Below are 26,956 nucleotides of genomic sequence, written 5' to 3' on the forward strand. Positions count from 1 at the left end.
ATGCTGGATTATAGGATATGATAAGGTATTATCTTGAACCAGTACAGCTAGATTATCTCCTTGAATAGTTGAAAAAATTTGTAATTTTAAAACAATGTACCAGTGTTTTGTATGTTTTAAACATTTGCCCTTGTCTGTTTTAGTTATAACAAATGTGTTCTCTTAATCTAATATCTGCCTTTGCTAAATGGTATCCTTTGCTAAATAGAAAGCATGACTTAAACATAGTCAACTGCATCTTTTAAAAATTTCTTTATAATACATGCTGTTTGAATTTTATTTCAAAAATCTTTTTCTACCCCTGGGTGATATAGATATTTTCCTATATTAACTTTATGTCTTTGTCACTACAGTAAAGATTAATCCATGTGGAGGCCAGTTTGGTGTTAGGTAGGAACCAGTTTTATTTTTCTCTAAGAATGTCTGCTTTTCAGTTCTGCCATGTAATCATCTCTCTGTTTCTTTGTGGTATCTGCAACCACTTTAATCAGATATTAATTCCTATTTATGTACTAGTTTCTTTCTTTTTTCTTTTTGAGTTGTAGGTTAAAATGTATTAGCATATTAGTGTGCAAAAACAACAATGGAAATTCTATTAGGCCCATCTCCCATTGTATCAAATACATTCTACTACATGTCCATTATGTTTGGTATCAGATTAAAGAATTCTTACCCTGCTAAATGTGACCTTGGGCATCACTCTAAAATGTCAACAAACATTGAAAGTAGAAAATGAAAAGCAAAGAATGACTTTCCAAAAAATGTTTACAACCTGGGCTGTTCATTAGCCCTGTAATCATTTTCCATTTGCATACTCCTTGAACAAATACTTGTTGTCTGCTATGTACTGGGAATCACGATAGTGCAAGGGAGACATGGGTGGACCCCCAAAAGACAGAGTACTACAGTAGTGAAAATGCAGTCTTTGGTGAGAAAGAAAAAGCTATTAATCAAGTAATTAGACAAAGAAATTTAACATTGTACCTGTAACAAATACTTTAAATGAAAATCAATCATTTAATGAGTTTGACCAGAGAAGAAAATAAGTGACATTTGTAAGGTGAATGGGAGTGAACTGGGCCAGAGTGGTGGAAAAAGATTCTAGGCAGAGGAAAGAGTACATACACAGCACTTATGTGAGAAGGAGCTTCATGATTGCAAGGATGTTAAACAATACACATGTGGGTGGTGGTATTAGAGGCACAGAGATATTTATAAGTTAGGGGACTAGCAGCCAAAATGACACAGTCACCCAGAGAATGCACAGCCACAGCTGCAAGGAAAGAAGAAAACAGGAAGATGCTGCAGTTCAATTGCCACGAACATAAATGTTCTAGAATATGTTCTCTGTCCAGTGTGTTTCTCATCTCTGAACCCATTTAAGAAGAGAGTAACAATTAATGATCCACAAAGAGATATGAACAAAAAATTTTCATATTGGTAATTGCTCATATTTATAGAATGCTGTTGATTAATTGCTTTTTCCCAAAGAAGTCAACATGATCTAAATCTCAGGTAGATAATACTTCTTGTCCTGCCTAGCTATTTTATCATTCTTAAGTGCTGCCCTTTGTCAGGTGTCATTCTGCCTTGTTTATCACATCATTGTCAGTGTCCAGAACAAAGCCCAAGACATAATAGATGCTCAATAAATATCTGTTAGACTAGTTAGTTTGTAAAATCAGTGAACTTTTCATAATTTTAAGGACATATTCTTTCATAGCACTCTGGAAGGCAAGCAGCATGTGAACATATCAACTACATCTATTCATGGTAGATCAGACATGGTGAACTTTCTCCACTCTTACTCAATTCAGTTGCTTCAGAATTCATTCATTTATTGATTGCCTTTAAAAAACATTTGAGACATAATATTTGTATGTATTTTTATGGGGTATATTATGATAATCAGTATACATCTACAATGTGAAATAAACAAATTAGAGTAATAAGCATTTCCTTCTCATCAAGCATTACATCATCGTTAGGTATTGGGAATTATAATACGCTTCCTTTCTAGATAGTTTGAAAAGTTTTAAGCAATTGTGTTAGTCAGCTTTGCATAGCTGTGACCAAAATGCTTGACAAGAACAACTTAGAGGAGGCAAAATTTATTTTGGATCAAGGTTCCAGAGATTTAGAACATGGTTGACTGTGTCCATTGCTCAGGGCCCAAAGTGAGGCAGCACATCATGGTGGAAGAGCTTGGTGGGGGAGTGCTGCTCCATTCACAGCAGCCAAGAAGAGAGAGAGAGAGAGAGAGAGAGAGAGAGAGAGAGAAAGGGGCCACAAGGGAGATGAATCCTTCTAAGGCACACCCACAGCAGCCCACCTTCTCCAGCCACATCCCATGTGCCTACAGTTACTAACCAGTCACTCCATTTAAACTGGGCTGGACTCATCTCCAAACATTCCTGCATTAACATAGAGCTTTTGGGGGACACAACTCATATCCAAACTATAAAATCAATAATTTCCCTACTGTGCTAAAGGAAAAAAAAAAACAGAAGTAATTTCTCTACTCTTTACTGTGATTTTGATAACTCTCATTGAACTTGTCAGTAGCTTGATTCTACTCAGTGTCTACTAAATAAAATATTAATTGTAAGGATTGATTTATAGTTTATTTCTTACTTTACCATTCATTTATTTTAAAAATATACTTTGAAATATAATCAAAAGTTCATTTGATTAGTACACTATGTTTCTGTCTTTTCTTTCTCCATCTTCTCCTTTTCTTCTTGCGCTGGTATTAAATACAGGGCCTCCTCATGCTAAGTATGCACTCTATTACAGAGCAACACTGTTAGATCTGCATATGCTATATTTCATTGAGGTCAATTTTGAAAATCAAGTTTCTAAGAAATATGCACAGCATTAGAAAACATTTCACTTATTGGAAAATGCAAAAATTTAAAGATTTTTCTCACATTGGAAAGGATTCCTTTTTAAGAATTGGTACAAACCAACTGGTGTCATAAAAAATGACACTAATTGCAAAAATCTCTTCTTAGTGATCTGTAGCTAAGTCAACTTTGCCACAAATGGTCTGGAATCAGTGTTAAGGGAAAGGGAGTTGAAAGACTTGGGAGTGATGAGTGACTTAACACTAAAGTTCAATAGGAGACCAAGACAGAGAGCCACTGGTAGAGAGGTACTGAAAACACAGGGTCACAAAGGAGGAGTTAGGGTGGGTGATGGAGGGCCACAGATGCATGGAAGTACACAGTGCAGGGAAGTGAGACGCCTGTGGTGATTGACTTAGGGAGCACTTAGAATGCTCCAGGTTTTGTTCTGAATATATTTTATGCTACATATAATTTAATCCTTGTGACAATTCTTGGAGGTGAATAATTGTGCCTGTTTTATCTCTACTTCCACCTTTAAATACAACGTCCTTTAATCTTGTTTCTTTTCCCCCTTAGATTTGTGTCTCTCTTGCTTTTGAGTTTCACCTAGAGACAGACTTCCTCTAATGACCACATCTTTCCATGTGAGTCCCTCTTCCAGAGGGTCTGGCAGAGGGCAAGGACTGGCAGGAATCATGTGGCTCAGTAAGAGCAGCCCATATGTGTACATCAGTGGTAAGTGGGATTTTTATGTTGTCCTTAATATATTAAGTTACTGGTTTCTGAAATTAGAAAATTATGAAACTTGGTGGAATAGACTTGGTCCATACGCCTTGGACTATAGACTTTTCATCTCTTTAAGGACCCTCTGGTTCTGCCTTTCTATGATGTCTATGAAATAAAAACAGCCAAACTTCTCTATAAACCTTTCATAAGCATTCTCAGTAGATTACTTTTGCATGTGGAAAGTACAACAGACAGCATCTAGGAATATTTTGGAAATCTTTTAACGAATCAAAGTGCTAAGACCTAAGAGGTTACTGGAGCAGCTCAAGACATACAGAAAGTTGCTCCTTGCTTTGGTCTGATGCACCTGTTATTTTAGTGCAATGGAAAACCTGTTCATATCAGTGGAATTACATTCATAGCCAAAGGACATTCCTAAAAAGTATCACATCTACGCATGTTTCATTATCTCTTTAAACTTATGTCAGATGCTTCAAACCTATTTAATAGAGGAATACATTTCAGTGGCTATACAGTCTAATCAAAATACAGTCAATAAGTTGAGGGCTTGTTATTTAGAGTAACTTATATTTCATTCTTTTGTTTAAAAAATTTTTATCATGAAACAAACAAAAACCACCATTTTAATTGCCCAGTCAGTTACCTAGGATGAAAGATGACAATAAATATCTATGATGACTTCTTGTCAAATTGTCCTCTGCCTTCTTTGGAATGAGGAAAAACATGAGCCATCCTTAAGGCTGAGGGACAGGCAGGAGTTTGGAAACATCCTATTGTCAAAGGCTATGATGACAGTCTGAGTAGATTTCTGGAACCTGAAACTAGCTTGCTTCTTACTTCTGAAAAGCTTCACGCTAGAGACCATGATGTCATCATTAAGTCATTAACAGGATGAGGGGTATTTATGAAGTCATACCTGCAATAAAAAAAGGATTTAAAAATACGGAAATGGATGGATGGCAATTCCAGTCTCATGCTCATGAGCCAGGCTGATTTTACTAGCAAAGGCTCAATGACAATTTTATAGATGTGGAGACAATGGTCTAGTTCATTATGTGGCATTGGCTAATAAACATATCATGGAAAGAAGACATACAAGGCAACCCAGGCACTGTCGGACATTAATTTTGAATCTGAATGTGTGCTCAATAGTACGGTATGGGTATGTTTGACTCTGTGCATAATAGTGTTACCATGGTCATCATGTTCAAGAATTGGAATGCTGTGAGTGATATGGTTGGCTTTACCAACAAGTTTCTTCCAAATATCCCTGAGGAGATTTAAGCCAAACAAAATGTTAGAAGTTTCTCCTTTGTGGTCAGACTTACCTGGTTTAAGTCAGTAATTGAAAAGAAGTTCAGGAGGATGAGTCAGAATGCCATGTCATTGCTTTCTGAGCTGAAAGTGCACAGCGTGTATACTTTAATCTTCCTGGTTATGTACTGCAATAATTCATCCAGTTTAAGTGCACTTCAATTCAAAATTTCAATTACCCCATTCTTTTTCACTTCTCACCGTGAACAGTTTTAGATGGCAGTAAAGAGAGAGACAATGTTCAGGAGTCCAATATAGAAAAGTTTCTGAAATTAGAAAATTTGAAACTTGGTGGGATAGACTTGGCTTGGCTTTATTTATGACAGGGGAGATTCTTGGAGGAAATAACGCAGCCTACATTTAGCCAATGCCTAGGACTTCAGATCTAGGATCTCCGAGGATGCGTTTCCCAAAGTAATTCATCTTTGGTTTCATTATTTTCCTGTAGTCCAGATTCCTTAATTTTACTTACTTAGATCCCTAAGTTACGGCAATTTTTTCCTATCACTGTCATGCCAGGAACTTTCTAAAACAAGAGACCCTGAAAAATGGTGTGTCCAGATAAAGTCCTGTCTGAACCTCAATCAGATGTCCATAGGCATTTTATTCCAGTAAAGATGAGTGCACAATCCTCCCTGGAGTCAACCCTGTAATAGGTGGGTGATAGGCAGCAGTGACAAATAATGCAAACTCTCCAGCTCTGGGCTGTTTTCTTGGGTCTAATTGCCCCCAGGGCAGGGACCTCGTTGGACTCCGAGGGCAGTGGGCTGGGCGGGGCCTGCGTGGCCAGCAAGCTGGGGAGTGAGTCTTTGTACAGTCAGGGCTTCTGCTGGGCAGGGCCAGCGCTAATCCAGCCGGGCGGACACCCGGGCGGGGGAGGGGGAGATGGGGCATATAGGTGGCGTCCGCTGGTGAGAAACACCTAGCACAGGTAAAAGGGTGGCGGCCCAAGGGAGTTCCCACCTGTTGAGTTCTTAAAGAAATGAAGACTTAAGAAAATAGCAAGGAGGGGCTGATCGGTGTCTTTGGAGCCCCACCCTCGGCCACAGGAAAAGCCCCTTGGGAGAGAGGCAGGCGCTTCAGAAAGACTAAGAAAAGCACCGCTTCGCCTCGCACTCCTGCGCGGGCCCAGCCTGCAGCCGCTTCACCCGGCAGAGCGCTCCTACCCCGGCCCTCGGGTGCCTTGGCCGGCGACCGGACCTATCCTCTCCATGGCGGCAGCTGGACCCACACGCTCCAGGATCGGAGCCCTCTGTCGGCAGCTCCTGCTGACCCTCTCAGTGAGTGCCGCCGAGGCCACCGGCTCGGGGAGGGCGGTACGATCCCCTGGGAAGAAGGGAGAAACTTGGGGACCTGGGGTTGGCCAGCGAAGCTGGAGTTAAGGGACCTAGTGGTGGTTGCTAAACATGGAGTAGAGGGTGGGGGGAGGGCAGACAGGAAGAGGAGCGGGACCCGGGCGCCCGGATCCCTAGGGGAGGGAAGGGCGTCTGGGGTAGATGTAATCAGCGCGAGCAGATTGGGAGGGAGGCGTGAGCTGCGAACGCCCATCCAAAAGCTTAGCCTCTGGGTGCTCGCCGGGGAGCCGGGTGCGCCAAGGTTGCTTCTGCGCGCCTCTCCCAAGTCTGGGGAGTGCGCATCCCCTCGGCCTCAGTGCCGGCTTCAGGCCAGGGACAGGGCAGCCGCTGGGCGGACCCCACTGAAAGCGAGTGTCCTTGGGTGGAAGAGGGGACTCCTGGTCTTTGCGGGGGGGTGGGTATTGATCTTGGTGTGCTTTTAGATCTATGTGGGGGATCTTAGGGAAAAGGAGAGGTTCCACTCTGCTCCTGAAGACAGGCACCTAGGCGGACACTAGGTGACCCTTTGAATAGTTTCCATTGTTAGCATAGGAAGCTTCCATCCCCCACATCATTGGGGGGAAAGGTCATCCTGGTACTGATCTCTGGTTCCCAGAGGCGTCTGGATCCCACCCACTTATCCTTCCCTTGCTCCAACTTTTTTTTCTTCCACACGTACAACAACGTCGACTTCACTCCTTCCCAGAGCTGGGAGCCAAAGCAGATGGCCTTATTTTGGACAGGACAGTTCCTCCCTCTCAGGCAGAAAAGACCGGATTTCGCGGGAGAGTCTGAACTCGCAGAAATCCTAAGTGGGGAAGGAGCTCTTGAGGAAATTTGGAATCAAAGGTGCCCCAGACGGGGCTTTTCCTGGGTTTCCTGCCAGAAAACGAAAAAAGTTTAATTCGGCAAGGTGCGAAAAGGTGCTCAAAACTGCCCTTTCGTGTTGAGCCTTCAGCTTGGGCGCAAGTCAACTTTTAAAGACAGGAGGAGGACCTCAGAGAACAATGGAAGAGCGATTCCTTCTGGGAGTGGTAGAATTGAGGGGCAGAAATATTCGAATAACCTCCTCTTCACTACGCTGATTTCACAAAGGATTTCTAAATTTTTAAATTGTAGGTTTTACTATTATTAGAACGTTTTTGGACTTTAAACCCCTAGCCGAAATCCCCAGGGCATTATTAATAATTTAGCACATAGCAGTTAACATTTTATAGTTGAAGAAACTAAAAATAAATAACGGTCACAAAATATATTGCTGATGACAAAGAGATGATTTTTGGTTTGGTTCTTAATCGTCATTTCCTTTTAAACCACTAGTCATTATTATTTAAAGGAAAAGGTATGCTTCAGGTACCACAGTAAATAGCGTTGCTTTGCAGATATCTGCACTCAAAGCTTTCTGTGTGTCATCTTAGATCCTTTATAGAAGAAAGCACAGTTTGAGGGAATGAACTGAAATTGAATCCACCCTCCCTTCCAAGATCTCCCTTAGTTTCAGAGTTTGACAGGCCAAGAGTGAGGCAAAGAGAAATCTGGCCCTGCCTGAACTCCTCATTGTACTTTCAAGTGTTTGTCCCCCAAGTTGTTGTTCCATGTTGTAGTGCATATCTGTTCAAAGTCCTGGCAGCCTCAGGTGGTTGGTGTGGTTGTGAGAAATGTGTGCAGACTAAGTGTGAGATATTAAGTAAGAATGACATTAAGGGGTGGGGCACCCTTTACATTGTGGCCTTCCCATGCAACTTAGTAATCCTTCACCATTCCGCAAATCAGCTTCTCCCCACTTCTTAATATTTATTCACCTCCTACATATCTTAACCACTTAAACTTTCTTATGCTTAAACACCTAATGAAGCCTCTCAGAGATCTCTCAGGCCACCAGGGATGTCCCTGACCCAAATAAGAGACACTTTCCATTCTTTGTACAATGCCACTTTGTAGATTACATATGTGTTCTTGAAATTCACCCCCACCTCCCTTTTCTGACCTTTCTGATCACTCAGAATCTGAAGCTGTTTTTTTTTCCTCCACTAGTGTGTGTGTGTGTGTGTGTGTTTAAAGAGACATGACATGAGATCTACCCTCTTAGCAATGTTTTAAGTGTGCTGATGGTGCAGTTTTCAATATAAGCACAATCTTGTTCAGCAGATCTCTAGAAGTTTTTCATCTTATATAACAGAAACTTTATACCTAATAAGCAACTCCCTATTTTCTCCACACCACAGCACCTGGCAAATGCCCTCCTGTTTTCTGCTTCCATGAGTTTGACTGCTTTTTCCTCCAATCTTAAATGGTGATTTTTTTCTTCTGGCCTTATTTTAGGTCCTATTCCTTGAAATTGACACCCTTACCTAGACCATTTCATTCACTTGTGTTGCTTAAAATATCATAAGGATGATATTTAGGATATCAACAAATCCTAAATTGCTAGTTCAGATGTCATCACTGAACAATAGGCCTTTATGTCTACCTACTAGGTGTGATGCAGCATTCATTGTCTTCCCAGACAATGTTGCTTCTCTTTTAGTGTCCTATGTTTCAATGTATGGCACTCCTATATGCCTTTCTCCTCAAGTAGAAGACTGGAAGCTGTTTATTTTTTCTTCTTTACTGCTTTCCTTCCCTCTTGATAACTCTGCATTCAAAGGTATCTCATTGATCTGTTTACTTGTATTTATCACTTCTGCTGCGAGTTTTTACTATTACAAATAATGTCACAGTGAATAAGCCTGGTATGTTATTTTACTGTGGGAAGGTATAACAATAGAATACCAAAATGGAATTGGTAGGAAAAAAGTATAAATTACTCTATAATTGTGGCAGATACTATGTTCATACACAATAAAGTTGTGTATGACTAGATGAAAAGCTTTTTTATAATACATGGCATGTCACTAATATGTATGATGTTATTAAATAAGAACAACACTACCTGAACTCATTAGAAATTGGCTAAAAGATAAAGTAGAACTCATGCTTTATGCATAACACTATAGAAAACTAAATAGATGAAATTTTTAAATGTAAAATATGATAGCATGTGAGTTATATAAGCAAACACAATGAATTCTTATAAATTTGGAGTCAAGCTGGACATGATGGTGCATGTCTGTAATTCTGGCTATTTAGGAGGCTGTGTCAGGATAATCCACCTGGATCCCCTGCCAGAATCCAAGTTAAGAGCAGCCTTAACCACTTTTCGAGATCCTGCCTCAAAATGAAAATAAAAAGGGCTGCAAATGTAGCTCAGTGAGAGCATGCTCCAGGATCCAACCCCTAGTTCTGAAATAAATAAGTAAACAAACAGACAAACAAGTAGGCCCATTTATGACTTACTTCAAAAGCTGTTTTTAAAATTGGGAAAATCAGTTATATAAAACACACACATACACATAAACACAGTTTCCATAGCAAAAAATACAAACTAAACAAAGAAGAAACACCATAAACCTTTTTTTTAAGTTAAAATGTAGTTGATAAATTGAACAAAGTATTTGCAAACCATATTTTAAAGGGCTAGTCTAGTATAAAGTGTTTGTATAAATTAAGAAGAAAAGATTAGCCAGATGCTATGTTGCACACCTGTAATCCCAGCAGTTTAGGAGACTGGAGGCATGAGGATCGTGAGTTCAAAGCCAGCATCAGCAAAAGGGAGGTACTAAGCAACTCAGTGAGACTCTGTCTCTAAATAAAATACAAAATAGGGCTGGGATGTGGCCGAGTGGTTGAGTGCCTCTGACTTCAATACCTGGTACTGCCCCCCACCACCAAAAAAAAAGAAGAAAAAATCAATGTGAACCAGGACATTAATTTTTTTTTCAAATGACTGTATTCAGTCATATCAAATGCAAATAGGAATTGTTGTATCTTTTCCAATTCATGCCTCTAATATCTGCCTATTCTCCTACTGATAACTGCATTATTTTAATTATTGAGACTATAGAATCTCTTAATATATGTTTGAGCTAATGTTCTTTTGTGGCTCCTCTTTTTCATAATTTTTATGTCTAATTTTAATCTTTCCTATGACATTTTGAATTAACTTCTTTAATTTCAGGAAATATTCTGTTGAGGCTTTGGGTTTTATTTGGATCATAAAATTTATGATTTAACTTAGTGAGAACTGATGTATTATGTTGTTGATTTTTCCAATCTGAGATAATGATACTTCTTTCTTTCTTTTTGTGCAATTCTACTTTTATGACCTGAAGAAATACTTTCAGGTGTTCTTCAAATGGGTTTTGCAAGTTTCTTGTTAATTTCCTTACTTGGCATTCTAACATTATTTTATTGCTTTTGAAAATGACTTATCATGTCATCTAACTGGTTTTATTTATGGGTACGAAGAGTAATGTTGTCTATATTTTAATAGTTATTTCTGCTGCCTTGACTGATTCTGTTATTCTTTATGGTAACTTATTGGTTTATTTCCAGGTAAAGTGATAGTAAATGAAGACATTTCGTTTCCCCTCTTCCTTTGCAATTCATATGTTCTTGCCTAATATACCTTCAATGTAATGTGAACTATATATGATGAGCTTGGAAAGTCTATTTTGCTTGTAAGTTTAGCGGAGTTGCTTCTGGTGCTATTCCCATTGGTTATAATATATAAAAATCACATTGCAGAAGCACTCATTGATTCCTAGATTTTGAGGCTTTTTAAAAGATAAGAATGATATTGAATTTGGTCAAGTACCTTTAGGTCACTAGGTGGTAACCACATGCCAGGCCCAATTCATGGCTCCAGGATTCTAGACCAAGCGAGTGCTGTGAATGTGGATCAGAAATCCACACAAGGTCTAATTTTCTTTCAGCTCAGCTTTAGAATGAAGGGTTAGCATTTGGGAAGCCCAGACTACTGTGGCAACGGTCTTTTGATTGTTGGTGATTTCTCTGCTTTGATTTCATTCCTTCTCTGTAGAAGTCAGCAAATTAGAATAGAATCTTTGCAGATTGGAATTTGTTTCTGGGTTCCTCTTATTGATCTGTGTTCTAGCTTTATCTTCAATTTTTGCCTAGCAATTCCTTATTATTTTTGTTAGCTTTTGGATAGTTTAGGATATTTTAAAAATATGTTATCCAGCATTTCTGGTTAGTTTTGTTTTGGAGTTTTACCTCACCTGCCTGCATTAGAAATGAAAGTTGTTCCCTCCATCCATTTTGAACTTTGCTCAGACTTATATTCAAATATCAAGATGCAAATGCAATTTATTTGCTTGAAGCAAATCTTTGGTTTCTTCTCATTATTATTTTATTTTTTGGTATTGGGGATTTAACTCAGGTTCACTTTACCGCTGAACTACATCCTCAGTCCTTTTTTTTTTCAAAGACAGGGTCTCACTAAGTGGCTGAGGGCCTCACTAAATTACTGAGGCTGGCGTTGAACTTGGAATTCTCATGTCTCAGCCTTCTAAGCTGCTGCAATTACAGACATGTGCCACTGATTTCTTATTATCTTTAGAGAGAAAAATTCATATATTTGGTTGACATCATTTAGAAACTATTCCTCACCTAAATCCTGAATTCATTTTAAACCTCTTCCTCTTTGTATTATACATATCAGCCATTCTAGGTTTCTTTCTCAGGTCTGTGTCATCTTTGGGACTTTATATTATGTTGTTTCTGTATTTTGAATTTAAGCTCTGCTCTTGCCGTGGCTAACTTATAGCCACTTTTCAGGTAATTTAATCTGGCTCTCGGCCCAGGTTATACCTAACCCTCTCACTTTTCCACAGTGTCTTGTACCTCCCTGACATGGTATTCTCTACTTTATTGAAATTACAAATATGTCTTACCTTGAGATTGAACAATTCATGTGGATCATGAATATAAATATTTGCTGAGCATATGAATGAATGGATGTCCAGGATGCCACTACACCCTCCTCCCCAAATTATCTTAATCCAGCCATTTTTTCACTTTCTCCACCATGATTGCCTTCATCCACTTCACCATTGTCCATCTTAGAGTCCTGTCATGTCCTCCTAATTGGCCTGTTGGCTTCCACTTTCTCCTTATTCATGATCTGTTCTCCACAAACTTAGCAGATGTATTTACCACTCCCCATGCTCTAAACCTGCTGTGGCTTCTTTTTGCATTAAAACAAAACCTGTTTCTTACCCTGGCCTTTTAGACTCTACATGATATGCCCTGACTGACCATTGTTTTATCTCCTCATTCTTCCCCATCCTTTTCTTCACTCTGCAGGATTACCATGGGTTCTGGGGAAGTCCTCTTCTAGGGCCTTTGTTCTTACTCCCACCTGGAAGACTTCCCCAATTTAGGAACTCATTTGTTTCCTCACTTCATTTAGGTTTCTGGTCTTCTCTTTGTCATCTTCTTTCTCTGATCTATTTTCCTCATAACCTTTATCTTTCTTTGCCTTGGGATTATGTGAGATTTGTATATTTATTTTTTTGCCTCTTATTACAATGTAATCTTTACGAGGGAAAGAACTTTGCTTTGTTCACTACCTATAGCCTTTGACTCTGTTGAACACCTAGTTACCAACCAATAAATGTTGGCTGAACGAATAAGGATGTATTCTGTCAATCACCTTGAACTAGAATCCTTGGAATCATCTGATCCTGCTCCTACTAGCTCTCAACTTGCTGCCAGTGGAAATTCTTCTCATCTTTTAATTTTCAATTCAAATACAACCTCTTCATTGTGTCCATCTTTAACTTCCAAGTAAAACACAATCTCTTATCTGATCCTTTATATGTTATGGAAATTGCATGATTACAGGTTCCTTAGTATGCATTGCAAATAAAAAATTTCCTTCTAAACTTAGATGGTAATAGGTCATATTTATGAATTTTGTAAATAACACAGTGTAAATGTTTGTTAGCTGTGTTTTGTTTTGGTTTTGGTCAAATGCCTTTGAAAACTGAGGAAAAAAGAATGTAAACATTTCAGAAGCATCCATTGTCAAGTTTCAGAGAGAACAGAATTAAATTTCTACATATTCAAATATATGTTGGGATGGGTTCATCATAAATCATTAAAAAATTATTAAGTAAAACTATTTTCTGAAATAACCTTAAATTAACTTTGACTTATGAGAAAATGCATCTTCACAGTAAGTTCCCATATCGAAAAGTTGCATTGTTTGTGTGAAGTAATTATACATAAATACTCACCAGATCACTCCATGGTGTTTTCTTTAAAAGCACCATTTGGAGATAATGGGTTTGGTATCATAGCTCATAGTCAATTAAAAATTTACTGCAACAATTTGCTGGCTCATTAAATTCATTTTTACTCTTCATTCCTATTTATATCCCTGTGCTGTCTTTAGAACTGTCTTTAGTTTTAAGTACTCTCCACATAGGTTGTTGAATCCTTACTAAACCCACTAAGTTATTCAGAGCTGTTACAAGTAAATAAATTTTATAGAATAGGAAACAAAGCTTAAGAATGTACATAATTCTCTTGAGTTTATGTGCTTTGTGAAGGAGGGAGATAAGACTTTCATGTTTCATTCACCCCTTTGATAACATTTTCTTCTGATTTCTTACTCTAGCATGTTTTTAATTTTATTTTACTAATTATATAAACTGATTCAAAATTATATAAATTTTATGCAGCAATACATATATTTACATATCTAATATTTTATCTATGTAATTAAGTGTATATTACTTAAAATATAAATAAAATTTATATAAACAATGTACTCATTAAAAGGATCTTTTTAAGGCATAGTCTGGATTTGTTTTTTTAATAGATCTTATCATTTGCCTGTGACGCCTGCAAACAGGTGATACTACATGTTCCTTCCAAATTAGATGCTGAAAAATTTGTTGGCAGAGGTAAGATACTACTAAAAGTATGTAATTACCCTAATTTGTGTGATCTGTTAAAAGCTAGTGTAATTTTTAAAACTATAACTGTATTAGGGAATAGTTAAAACTAACAGTCCTTTATCATTTTTAATCCTTGTATCTTGTCAGTGACAGAATATTAGTCTTTGTTTTAAAAATGTGCAATTATTTGAAGATAAAAAAGTTTTAGCTTGAGTAATAAAATAATTTTAATATTAGTTGAAAGATATGGTATAGGCTAAATATGCTTCTAAGAAATTGAGAAATATATTGAAACTATTTCTTTAATTTAAAGATATTGTTTTTGGATTTTCATCATGAAATATTTAGACATCTTATTATATTTTATTTCCATGTACTGTTTTTTATTGCTTAAGCTTTTTACATAACTCACTTATATAAGGAAAGATCAAACTAGTGGGAACACAGAATTTGATGAGTATTTCACAATAGATGTTATGAGTTCTGTGATATTTTAATTTAAGAACCACTGCTTCTAATCAATTAGATTGTGTTAGACATACTTCAGGTACTCTTATGTATTCCTCTACAGCTAATTTCAGTTAATAAAAACATTTTTCATTGTTGGCTTAAACATTCAACATTGTTTCAGGACAGACATTTTAAAATAAGAATGTAAAGTAAACCAGGTGCAGTGGCACTCACCTGTAATCTCAGGGGCTCTGGAGGTTGAGGCGGGAGAATCACAAGTTCAAAGCCAGCCTCAGCAACTTAGAGAGGCCCTATGCAACTCAGTGAGACCCTGTCTGTAAATAAAATATACAAAGGGCTGGGGATGTGGCTCATTGGTTAAGCATCCCTGGGTTCAATCCCTAGTACCAATAAATAAATAAATAAAATAAAATAAGCATTAGAAGTGATGTTTGTGTTTATGCACAGTGTAGCCCACATAGTTTCATATATCCTTTTTTGGGGGGCAGGTACCAATGATTGAACTCAGTGGCACTGGGCCACTCAGTCACATCCCCAGCCCTATTTGTATTTTATTTAGAGACGGTGTCTCACTGAGTTGCTTATTCTGAGGCTGGCTTTGAACTTGCAATCTTCCTGTCTCAGCCTCGTGAGCCACTGGGATTAACAGGTGTATGCCATGGCACCCAGCCTCATATGTCCTTTTAAAAATGCTAAATGTACTAGTGGGAGTGTAATTTAAGTGGCTTCCTACACAAGCATGCATTACTGTTAAAACTATGTATCATTGTGTTTCACCTTAAAAATGATTGCTATGTTTATTTTATACAGTTAACCTGGAGGAGTGCTTTAAATCTGCAAATATCATTCACTCAAGTGATCCTGATTTCCAAATTTTAGAAGATGGTTCAGTCTATACAACCAATGCTGTTCTCCTGTCCTCAGAAACAAGGAGTTTTACCATATTACTTTTTAACACGGACAGCCAAGAGGAGAAGGAAATATCTGTCCTTTTAGAGAAAGAAACACAGGTATATGAAAATAATATGAACAAAGTATAATGATGTCTCGTCTTTAGGTTTTATAATATTGACAGGGTAGAAGTGGAATCAGAAAAGATATGGAATAGATTGGTTTGAATAATGAAAACAATGAAACAACAGTGTGTAAGTGAAAAAGGGCTGTATAAGGTAGTTTGTTAAAGGTTGTATTCCTTCTCATTTAGGACCTGAAAGGAGAAATTGGGATAAGCTACAGCATGAGAATTTGAGATTAGACACAAAGAAACATTTGCTGGTCTTTACTATAGCATGGATTTCCAAAAGCAAAATTTGAAACTCTGTCTCTAGTAAAGAAAAATGTTTCTTTTTTTCTCATGCATCTTAGCATAACTTGTAGTCTTAAATAGATGGCTGTTTTAGGAGGATGGACCACATGCATGCTTATTATCTTGTGACACCAAAAATCAAAGTGTCTTCAATTCAGCATCGATCGTTCCTTACTGCAGTAATTGAGAGGTGTCACCATATTTCTCTCCTCATTCTGACACAGATCTCTTTGTTGGTCCCCTGGCTCTGCTTAGTTGCTGGTGAGTGGAAGATGCTTATGCTAAATTTGGAAGGGCACATACTCACTTCTTTTCTTTGCATATGCCTCCTCCTGTGTTTTGGCATGGCAATGTGACAACAGTCATTTTCTTTTTAGTTTTGCTTCTAGGTTTCCAATTCCATCTCTCTTTCTTCCACATTTCCTCCAAGTTATTCTCTCAAAAAGGATTATTGTCATCACAGCTATGCAGCTATTTGTTTTTTTTTCCATTCTCTTTATGCAATGTTGATATTCCTTTTGGTTTTCAAGCACTATTGTCTTATACCTCCCCAGCTAATCCTCATGAGAGAAGATGTGTCTGACTTCTAATGTTTGAGAATAAAGTGGTCATTGACTTTATTTGTTGATGTATTTCTATCTTCTAAATTGAGGTTCAAAAGAGAAGACATTCTAAAGAAAAAGTTCTAAGACGTGCCAAGAGAAGATGGGCTCCTATTCCTTGTTCCATGATGGAGAATTCCTTGGGTCCTTTCCCACTTTTTCTTCAACAGGTACAGTATATTTTCCTTCTACTGTAAAATCCATTGTTTCCATCTTAACATCAAAATTTGACATTGATCATGCAGTTATTTAGAAATAATTGTGTCAGGGTATAGGATGTACCTCTATGGCAGAGCACGTGTCTAGAATACACAGGACCCTGGGTTCAGTTCCCAGCTATGCAGAAGAAAAAAAAAGCCATAGAAAAGTGATATCATATGAATATTTGATTGCATGGGGATATGTATACATGTTCAGCATATGGATACAAATATATTTCTTTATAGCTTTATACACTTTTTGTAGCTTGAGTTATACAGAGGCTAGCTATCGAACTATAAAACCCATCTAGCACTTTCGAACACCTTTCTTTAATGATTTCTTTTTTTTAATCAACAGAGGAATCACAGACCTTGGGCACAGCCTAGAAAAATTCCCAGGTGTCTTCCATAATAAAGGATGAAATTGCAATTGCCACGAAAGAGGAAGACACATCTGCCTTTCCATTATCAAGTCCATTTCTTAAATCCCACTAAATGCACATTTTCTCTTTTCCTTTTTAACATTTAGTGGACACCCCAGTCAATCTTCTTCCCTTCTTCCACTATTAGTGGCCACTATCACTCAATCTATGACTTGGGTTTCTTTTCCTTTAATTTCTTAAATGGTGAGGGAGATTCTTCCTTTATACCCCACCAACAAACTGAATGCAGCTCAGAGGAGAACAAATTAAAGTTGAGAAAAATGTGTTAGGAAATAATTGTGTTAGTCATCCTGAGATAATGACAGTCAAGATCTCAAAGAGAAAATGAAAACAGCTTGGAAGAATTTTTTTATGAATCAAGGACCAAATATTACCCTTACCTGGATATTATTCCATTTTTATTCTCCTTCACATATTTTTTTCACTTAGCTCTTATAATAAGGAAGATAATAACAAATACTAAAACTCAGCAAGGAAATAGTATACTTTAAACCCACTTTCTTAATTATTTTGTCACTTATACTAAAAATTTATTTTTCTTTTTAAAATAGCCAAGTAATTTTTCATGCTCAGAATATTTTGTTTTCTAATACAGGAAAAACTTTTAAATATTGATTCACATACATACCATTTAGCCTTAATATATTTATTAGTTATTCTTGGAAACCAAGATTCTACTACATCATTTTGCTCTTGCCTTTTTCTTAAAATTTCTCAATCATGAGGCTTTTAGATGTATAATCATAAATTAAAGAGGGTAATATTTATTGTGATAAAATTGAGAATGTGATTGTACAAATATACAGGTAAAAGTTGTGCTGAAATAAAAACTTGTCTCATAATTATATCTACTCTCTAGGTCCAATCTGACGTAGCCCAAAACTACACCATATACTATTCCATTAAAGGGCCTGGAGTTGACCAAGAACCTCTAAATTTATTTTATGTGGAGAGGGATACTGGAAACCTGTACTGTACTCAACGGGTAGATCGTGAGCAATATGAATCCTTTGAGGTAAAACTTAAAGTTTGTGTGTTATATTAATGGTTACTAAGCTTGGCCATTGTTTCTCACATCTCTAATTCATTTACCCTTTTCTATTTTGTGAATTTGTCATTAATACTCTGGCTTTATCTGATAGCACAGCATTGACTTGAAACATAAGAATTTTCATAACAATCCTATAAGATTGTTCCCGGGATTATGGTTTTACTCTTTGTTTTTGATTTTTGTTGTTTTTCTTTCAAAAGAAAAAAAAAATAAGTATCATTTTGAGAACAGGTCTTGAGTTGGTAGAAAAGATTCATGAACCTCTTTATAGTACAGAGGTAACATGGGAGGTAAATGAGGCTCAGAAGTGACATATACCTGAGAACCTTTGCAATAGGAGAAAGTTAACCCATGGGATCAAGTAAGGAGTGTGGCCAGTGCTTAATGTGCTTCATTCAGGCTTCTCCAGTCTCTGCATCTCTTTCCTGTGGTGCAATGTGAGTTCACGTGTGAGAACTTGACCTCATGCTTGTTTTATTTCCCAACAGGACCTGGTCCTCTTGCTTAACTCAGTTTTTTTATTATTTTACATCTATTTTAGATGAATTAATATTCATCAGAAAATCAAATTAACCTACCAGACAGATAAATTTTGGATTAAGTGTTTAGGTTTAAGATTTCTATGATATGACCTTCTAAGTATTTGTGATGCTCTATGTCTATGATATCTATTATGAAAAAAATTAGAATTGAAATTCATATTATGGAATCACAAGAATGGAATATGTTCCTTACATAATTTATAGCCATTCATGTGTTCTGTTTCTGAATCTTGCTTTTTAAATAAAAAAATGATTAGGAAAATACTAATCTAAGTATAAACATTGATATGCATAGGGTTTTAATTAGTAGAAAATAAGATAATATATAGTTAAATCCACCTGGAGAATTTATAGTCCTGAAGATCTAAGTTAAGAAAGACCCAGACAGTTGTATTAAAATCCTTGCACCCAAAACTTTCAAACAAAACAAAATCCTCAAGCCTTTTTTGAAAATAATAACAAGAAAGTTATACTTATGAACAAATATAGCAATGGTGAGGAAATTAAAATGATCTATGTTACTATATTAGATAAATTTAAGCATCAAGTGCTCAACTTCACCAAGGAATTAGCAACCTCTTTTGGCCTTAAAGTTATGTCCACATTCAAAATCAGAAACAAGTGGTGAGACAAACATTGCAGTTCTGAACAATCTCCAAATTAAAGTCCAAGCAAGTTGAAGCCATACTTTATTTTAGAGAATAATTTGGGGAACTGAGGCTCAGTGGTAAAGCATGCATTTAGCATATGCAATGCCCTGAGTTTGATCTCCAGCACCATACACACAAAATGTATTATTTTCACTCAATTCACAGCTAACTGCCTTTGCAACAACTCCAGATGGTTATACACCAGAATATCCATTGCCTCTGATAATCAAAGTAGAGGATGAAAATGATAATGCCCCGATTTTTACAGAAACAACATACACTTTTATGATTCTTGAAAGCTGCAAAGTTGGTGAGTATCCACTTTGATGATAGAAGACAATTTTAATGCATTTCAGCTCATGAACTGAGTTTCACTATGGGCACTAGAAAGCAGCATATAGTGGTGGTTGGAAACACTGAGTGGGATTTTACTTTACCTTTCACTAGTTGTCCTTGCTCAAGCTTCCTAGTTTTGACAAGCCTTAATTTCCTCATCTGTAAAATGGGGTTTCAGTATGCCAGATTACTGTGAAGATTAAATGAAGCATAACATAAATGGAATGGAAATCACAGTGCCTCAGAAACAGGAGTTAATAAAAGTTTTTTTGCCTTTTTTTATAGTAGGGCAAATAAATGCTTGTAAGAGAGCATACTCCAAAAAATGAGTCATTGAGCAATTGGACATAGTCCTAAAGGTGTCTACTGGTGTTCTATAATGGTTAAGTGAGTGATGATATTCTGCGGGTGGTTATGAAAGTCATTGAGAATAATACAAATGTTTTCTCAATCTTGCAAAAACAGTCCATTTTATCTGGAAATCAGAATGAGTCTTTCTTTAGAAAGACCCAACTGCACCATCAATTTTCAAAGAAAACTGGCTCATGTGGTTGAATATAGGCTTGCAAATAAAAAAAAGGCTAGGGCATAATTAGAATATTTTAGTTTAGAAATGCAAAGATCGTAAGGTGTTATATCGACACTTATAAATTCAAACGTGAAGTACAATTAAATGGATTTAATTACCAAACTCTACAATGTAGCAATGCTTGTTTTTTTTTTTAATTTGTTCTAATTAGTTACACATGACAGTAGAGTGCATTTAGATATACATACATAAATGGAGTATAACTTCTCATTCTTCTGGTTGTACATGTTGTAGAATCACACTGACCATGCAATCATATATGTACATAGGGTAATAATGTTCAATTCATTCTACAATCTTTTCTACTTCCATACCCCCTCCCCTCCCTTCATTCCCATCTGCCTAATCCAAAGTACCTCTATTTTTCCCTAGCCACCCCCTCTTATTGTGAATTAGCATTTGCATATCAGAGAAAACAAATTTTTTTTTGAGTTATGTGAAGAGTGAAGTCAGTAAGAATTTGATTATATGAAAGCTTTGACAATTAAATAGGTTGTTTTATTCACAATTAGGTTCCATCGTGGGACAGGTGTCTGCAACTGACAAAGATGAGCCCGACACGATGCACACACGCCTGAGGTACTCCATCCTGGAACAGCTCCCGTCCTCCCCCACACTCTTCTCTATGCATCCAACTACAGGTGTGATCACCACATTGTCATCTCAGCTTGACAGAGAGGTAACAGAATTATTAACAAGTACTACTTGACTGTAATTCATAGTACAGTTTAATTTTCCCTAATCTGAAGATCTGACATCTGAAGTATTCACACTGTTTTGAGAAATGAAAAGAGATCACGAGTGGAAAATTCTATACCTGATCTCATGGGATAGATCACCATCAAAACAGAGGCATAGTAATATGTGCAGAGTAAACAGATTATAGTGGCACCCAACCTGCAATCCCAGAGATTTGGGAGACTGTGGCAGGAGGCTTTCAAATTTTGAGGTCAGGCTCAGCAACTTATGAGACTTTGTCTAAAAATAAAATAATAAAAAAAGGATTGGAGATGTAGCTCTGTGGTAGATGCCCCTAGGGTCAGTCAATCCCCAGTGCCCTCAAACATACAAACTCAACAACAACAACAACAAGGCAAACAAACAACAACAACCAAAACCAAAAACAAAAACAAAAAACAACCCACAGGCACAAGCTATGTATAAATGAAATACAAATGAATTTTGGGTTAATGTGGGTCCTATCACCAATTTGTCAAATCATGTGTATGCAGATATTCCAAAAATCTAAAAAAATCTGAAAAACAAAACACTTTTCATCCCAACTATTTCAGAAAAGGACATTCTACCTGTATCTGGTTATCTCTGTATACCATCTCTAAGTGTGTGGTTTTTTTTAAAGATATATTCTCTTTTTTTATACATTTTATTTTTTCTATTTATTTTTTAGTGGTGCTGAGGATCGAACCCAGTGCCTCACATGTGTGAGGCGAATGCTCTACCACTGAGCCACAACCCCAGTCCTAAATGTGTTTTTTAAAAGCATGATGTGAAAAAAAAATTAGAAAAAATATTTTTATTATTATTATTATTATTATTATTATTATTATTATTATTATTATTAGAATTGAAGCCAGGGCCTCATGCAGCCAGGAAAGAGCTCTACCATTGACCTATCCCTCCATTTTTAGGAAAATTGTTATTTAAAGTAAGTTTTAATCTTCCAGAGTGCTAATTTTTAATCCTATGAATTTAATGTTTCATGAACCAAAATTTCAAATAAAAAAATACTTACAGCATTAAACATAATAGGGAGTGTCAAATATGAAAAGTGAACTGTTTGGTAACATGCAGAAATTTGTTATCTATGAGAGAGATGTTCCTCTTATCTCATAACATAATAGGGAGTGTCAAATATGAAAAGTGAACTGTTTGGTAACATGCAGAAATTTGTTATCTATGAGAGAGATGTTCCTCTTATCTCATGCCCTCTTCAGGGGTCTAATCAATGTTCTTCTTCTTACATAGATGGAAAAAAAAAACTTCATCTCTCTAACTTTAGGTTGCCATGTCCAATTGACTGCTAGAAATCCTTATTTTGATGTTTCACAGGTTCTTTGATGTATCTAAAATTTAACTCATCTTCTAAACATCCTCGCTTTCCCATATTTTTTAGTTAAAATAATATTAATGAATCACCTATTCATAATTTTCTGTTGTTACCTGGGAGTCATATTTTCAAAGTTCTATTTGATTTCTACTTGTACCCTCTCAATCAAATCACTTTACAAAGTATGTTGACTATTTTACTTTCATATTGTCTGTTTCCACTGTAACTACCTTATTTTAATTATACATTTACTTATTCAACTATTACTTCTCCAACACATTATGCTTCTGAATTTTTATAGTAATTTGTCTTGTGTGCTAATTTATATTCCTTAATCTCAAAACATAGTAATATGTGATTATCTGGTATTTTTTTGATTCTTGAAACTTCCTAAAGATTCATTTCCTCTCCATTTCCTTATCCCCTTGTGAATGAGAGCAGTAATCTTCAAAATTTTTGGTCTATGGCCCCTTTACATTCTTAAGTATTGTTGAAGATGCTGAAGACGTTTTATTTATGTGGGTTGTATTTATTGCTTTTTAATCCATTAATATTAAAAGCCAAGGATAGTTTAAAATATGTGTTAACTTACTTAAAATAACAACAAAAATACTACATATTAACACAGATAAAATTTGTATAAAAATAAGTAAATTTTCCAAAACAATAAATATCTTTACTATTTGGCTTAATATAAGACAGGTGGATTCTCAATCGCCTTTCTGTCATAATAAATAGGTAGTTGTAGCAGAAGTGTACAAAGAACATTTGACATTATATGAAGTGAGAAAAGAGGAGCATTTCAATAGTAGTTGAAGATAATTGTGTCTGTTCTGTAATATTAAATCAAAACTTAATAAATGGTTGTTACCTAAACATTTTTAGCAATGCGGACTTTGAAGTCTCATCAATGAACTTTTTTACTTTGTTCCAGTAAAGTCCATTAATCTGTCTGGTACTATGAGTGGATACTTCACTGTTGTATAATATTTACTATCATTGGTCATTTGGAAAACATTGGTTCAGAATTATATAGATATTCCAAATGTTCATGTATTTCATTAAACAATATTAAAAAAATAACTTCTTGATTTCCATTATTATCTCAATGGTTGATAGAAGTTTTCCCAGGTTCTTACTTTTGCTTGAAAACCCTAATTTATCATTTACAAAAAATAATTATTTGTTAAGTGATTTGACAAAGTATCTTCCAAATACTCTAAATAACCACATGAAAAAATAATATTCTGTGGCGAAAAAAATTCCCAAAACAATTTTTAAAAATCACAATGGCTGGTTCAGCTTGCAAGTCAAACAACCACACAAGTACTTTTACCTTAAATAGATGCTTCTTGTAGAATCATTTGAATGCATTTTTACCACTGAGTTTACCCAGTAGTGCTCTATAATGACTTTTTGACTTCAGGATTCCAGTTCCATCTGTTGTCTGTAACTTTAATGCACCAGAATTTCCCTGCCATCTGAATATATCACGAGTATTTAGGATAACCAAACTTCATCTTTCTTTCTTTCTTTCTTTCTGGCACTGGTGATTGAACCCAGGGTGCTTTGTTACTGAGCTACATCCTCAGCCCTTTTTTCTTTTTTATTTTGAGGTAAGGTCTCACCAAGTTGCTGAGGTTGACCTTAAATTCAAATCCTCCTGCCTTTACCTCTTGAGTTGCTAGATTACAGGGATGTGCCACCCCACCTGGCTAAAACTTCATTTCTTTATCAGCCAATTGATTATTTCCAACATTTCTAAGTTCACTGCAAATAAAATATATAATTCCTCTTGAAATCATAGTAGCACAAGGCTTATAAACTTTTCAGTTGAAATAGGCCTTTATTTTTTAAGTCTACACATAGGTTATGAGGGAGGAGTAAATCAAGAAAATTACATGTATCAAATTATGGGAAGAAGGTGGCTTTGTAAAAGAAGGGGGAACATTTTAGGTGGATAGATTTTCACAAATTATTTTGTCTTGGAAAAAGATATACATTAGGTAGGAAAATAATCATTATAATCAATTTATGGTAGAAAACTAGGCAAAGATATATATGCCACTGCCCAAGATTGCACATGTTGTGTTTTGGGGTTGAGAATGGAACCCAAGTCTCCTAAAGTCCAGTCCAGTCCAGAAGCTATTATAATCTTGCTGTTTTATTCCTTCTGTATCTTAATTACTCACGATAAATGGAACCATTATGAGGAGAAGCACATATCTTTAAGGAAATACATGAGCCTTTTGTAACATCTGATGAAAAACCTAATAGCTGGATTCTGTGTTCCGTGTTACATTGCCCCAGACCTTTACCTTCATACTCATTGAATGATCTTTTTTAAAAAATGTAAAGTAAATCCCTAAAATCTTATCTTTACTCACAAGAGGGCATTTCATTTTGTTTATTGCGGAACTATTGTAAAAGTCACTGCTCTATATATTTTTAATGTAAGAATCTACTTTGATAGGAGAGCAAGATTTTGATTAATTGCCAAACAATTTTAAATGTACTTATAACTATAGACCTTCTTTTTTTCTGCTGCAGAATGATAAAATCAATTTATTTCCTATTAAAGTAGATGAGATTACTCAATTTTCACAAATTGAAAATTACTAGAGTAAAGAAGATTCCTTTTTTAATTTGTTCTAATTAGTTATATTTGACAGTATAATGCATTTTTGACATATTATACACAGCTTCTCATTCCTCTGGCTTTACACGGTGCAACATCACTCCAGTAGTGTAATCATATATGTATATAGGGTAATAATGTCTGTCTCATTCTACCATTTCCCATTCCCACAGCCCCATCCTCACTCCCCACTACACAAACTGAAGTTCCTTCAAGTTTTTCTTAATTACATGTGCACCATTAGATTTAAATGTACCTCAGGTTATTAACGAATGGAAAATTTTAGAGTATAAACAAAGATTTCATTTATAATGTTGCTGTTTTCACCCAGTAATTAAGTTCTTTCTTTGTTTTCAGTTAATTGATAAATACCAGTTGAAAATAAAAGTACAAGATATGGATGGTCAATATTTTGGCTTGCACACAACTGCAACTTGTATCATTAATATTGGAGATGTGAATGACAACTTGCCAACATTTACCCGTACTTCTGTAAGTATACGGTATTTATATAAGAAAAATATGTAACAGTGTTGTTAAATATGCACATCTCCATCTGTGCCTCATGATTTCAAATGAAGTACCACAATGACATACTAGTTTGGTGTTGTCAACATAGTTCTTTAGAAATTGGAAGAACAGGATGTGAAGGTGATCTGGCTATGACGTCTGTCACCCACTGATTGACTGATCTGACTGCCTAGGCAGATGTCACCTTCCTCCCTGACCATGTGCATCCCTCCTGAAGCTGCTGTGCACTTAGTTGAAGGGGATGACCTTTCCTGATAGAGGAGATAGAGGAGGACCAGTCTTGGGTCAAGGGTATAGGAGTTGCTGTGCTCCCTGGTAGAACCTCCAAAAACACTCTCAAGAAATTGGAAGAACATAGCTTTCTTCATATGGTGGTTTATTTTTCTGAGGGCTAACTAATGAAATATTTTGTTTCTTTTTATTATTTTTAGTATGAGGCATCAGTGGAAGAAAATACAATTGATGTGGAAATCTTACGTGTTACCGTTGAGGATAAGGATTTAATTAATACTCCTAATTGGAGAGCTAATTATACCATTTTAAAGGGCAATGAAAATGGAAATTTTAAAATTGCAACGGATCCCAGAACCAATGAAGGAGTTCTGTGTGTAGTTAAGGTAAGAATAAATTAGTAAATCAGTTGTTTGTAATTTATAATATTATGGAATAGCATATTGGGGTTTAATAGGAACAAAGAAATTATGGTAGATGCAGGAATAACATACATACAGAGGTAAATGTAAATGCCTATACACACACACACATATACATATATATATATTCAGTTGTGGTGATCTTTATAAAGTCATGGTTTCAAAAAACCATTTATATGTATTCAATTAATTTGATATAGTATCCGCCTTGTAACCAATATCTCTCAACAATTCAAAAGCTAGCATAGCTTTGAGGCTAATTGAACAGAGTCAAGCTCTTCTAGACTGCTCTTTCTTGTAGCTGGGTTAAGAAATCACCACTTAGTACACTTTCCAAATGAGTCACTCCTGGTCAGACCCATAGAGAAGCTGTCTGTAGGTTTGTTCATATATATCCAGCATACAATATATTCGTAACTTCCAGTTTCAGTATGGGAATCCTTCTAATATCATTTTTTATATCTGAGGAGCACTCAGTGCTAATTCAGGAGCCAGAGATAGCACATAAAGCAATCTGAGCTGTTTTGACCTTGGGCAAAGTCATACACATTTCTGCTGTATTTTTAATAACTAGAACATGATTCTCTTGTGGATCTATAGAACTTTCTGTTTGTACTTATTCTCAATTAGTTTTATGGACCAAAAAGGGCAATTTTTTCCTTGCAATGATGAAAATTAGCTGTACTTTGTGAGTTAATTTCTATTTTTCAAAACAGCAAAGAAAAATCTTTTTGAATCCTGTCTCTGTCTTACCCACCCCTTGCCCTAATCCTAAGAAAATGTATTTTTGTGAAGTCTAAAACCTGAAAAAAAATCTTTTATTC

General features: G+C 36.1%; 1 protein-coding gene across 2 annotated transcripts in view; it reads left to right on the top strand.

Moving 5' to 3' along the window:
• Positions 1–6,121: 6,121 nt before the first annotated feature.
• Dsc2 (desmocollin 2) overlaps positions 6,122–26,956 on the top strand; it is a 30,826-nt gene continuing 9,991 nt past the window's right edge. For both annotated transcript variants that reach the window (XM_027935680.2, XM_027935681.2), the window contains exons 1-9: positions 6,122–6,190; positions 13,974–14,058; positions 15,334–15,533; positions 16,482–16,601; positions 17,934–18,089; positions 19,483–19,627; positions 20,755–20,921; positions 25,306–25,440; positions 25,911–26,096. In XM_027935680.2, the coding sequence (XP_027791481.2) occupies positions 6,122–6,190; positions 13,974–14,058; positions 15,334–15,533; positions 16,482–16,601; positions 17,934–18,089; positions 19,483–19,627; positions 20,755–20,921; positions 25,306–25,440; positions 25,911–26,096 (1,263 nt within the window). The remainder of the gene's footprint in view (positions 6,191–13,973; positions 14,059–15,333; positions 15,534–16,481; positions 16,602–17,933; positions 18,090–19,482; positions 19,628–20,754; positions 20,922–25,305; positions 25,441–25,910; positions 26,097–26,956) is intronic.

This window comes from Marmota flaviventris, chromosome 16 (genome assembly GCF_047511675.1).
Source record: "Marmota flaviventris isolate mMarFla1 chromosome 16, mMarFla1.hap1, whole genome shotgun sequence".
Taxonomy (NCBI): domain Eukaryota; kingdom Metazoa; phylum Chordata; class Mammalia; order Rodentia; family Sciuridae; genus Marmota; species Marmota flaviventris.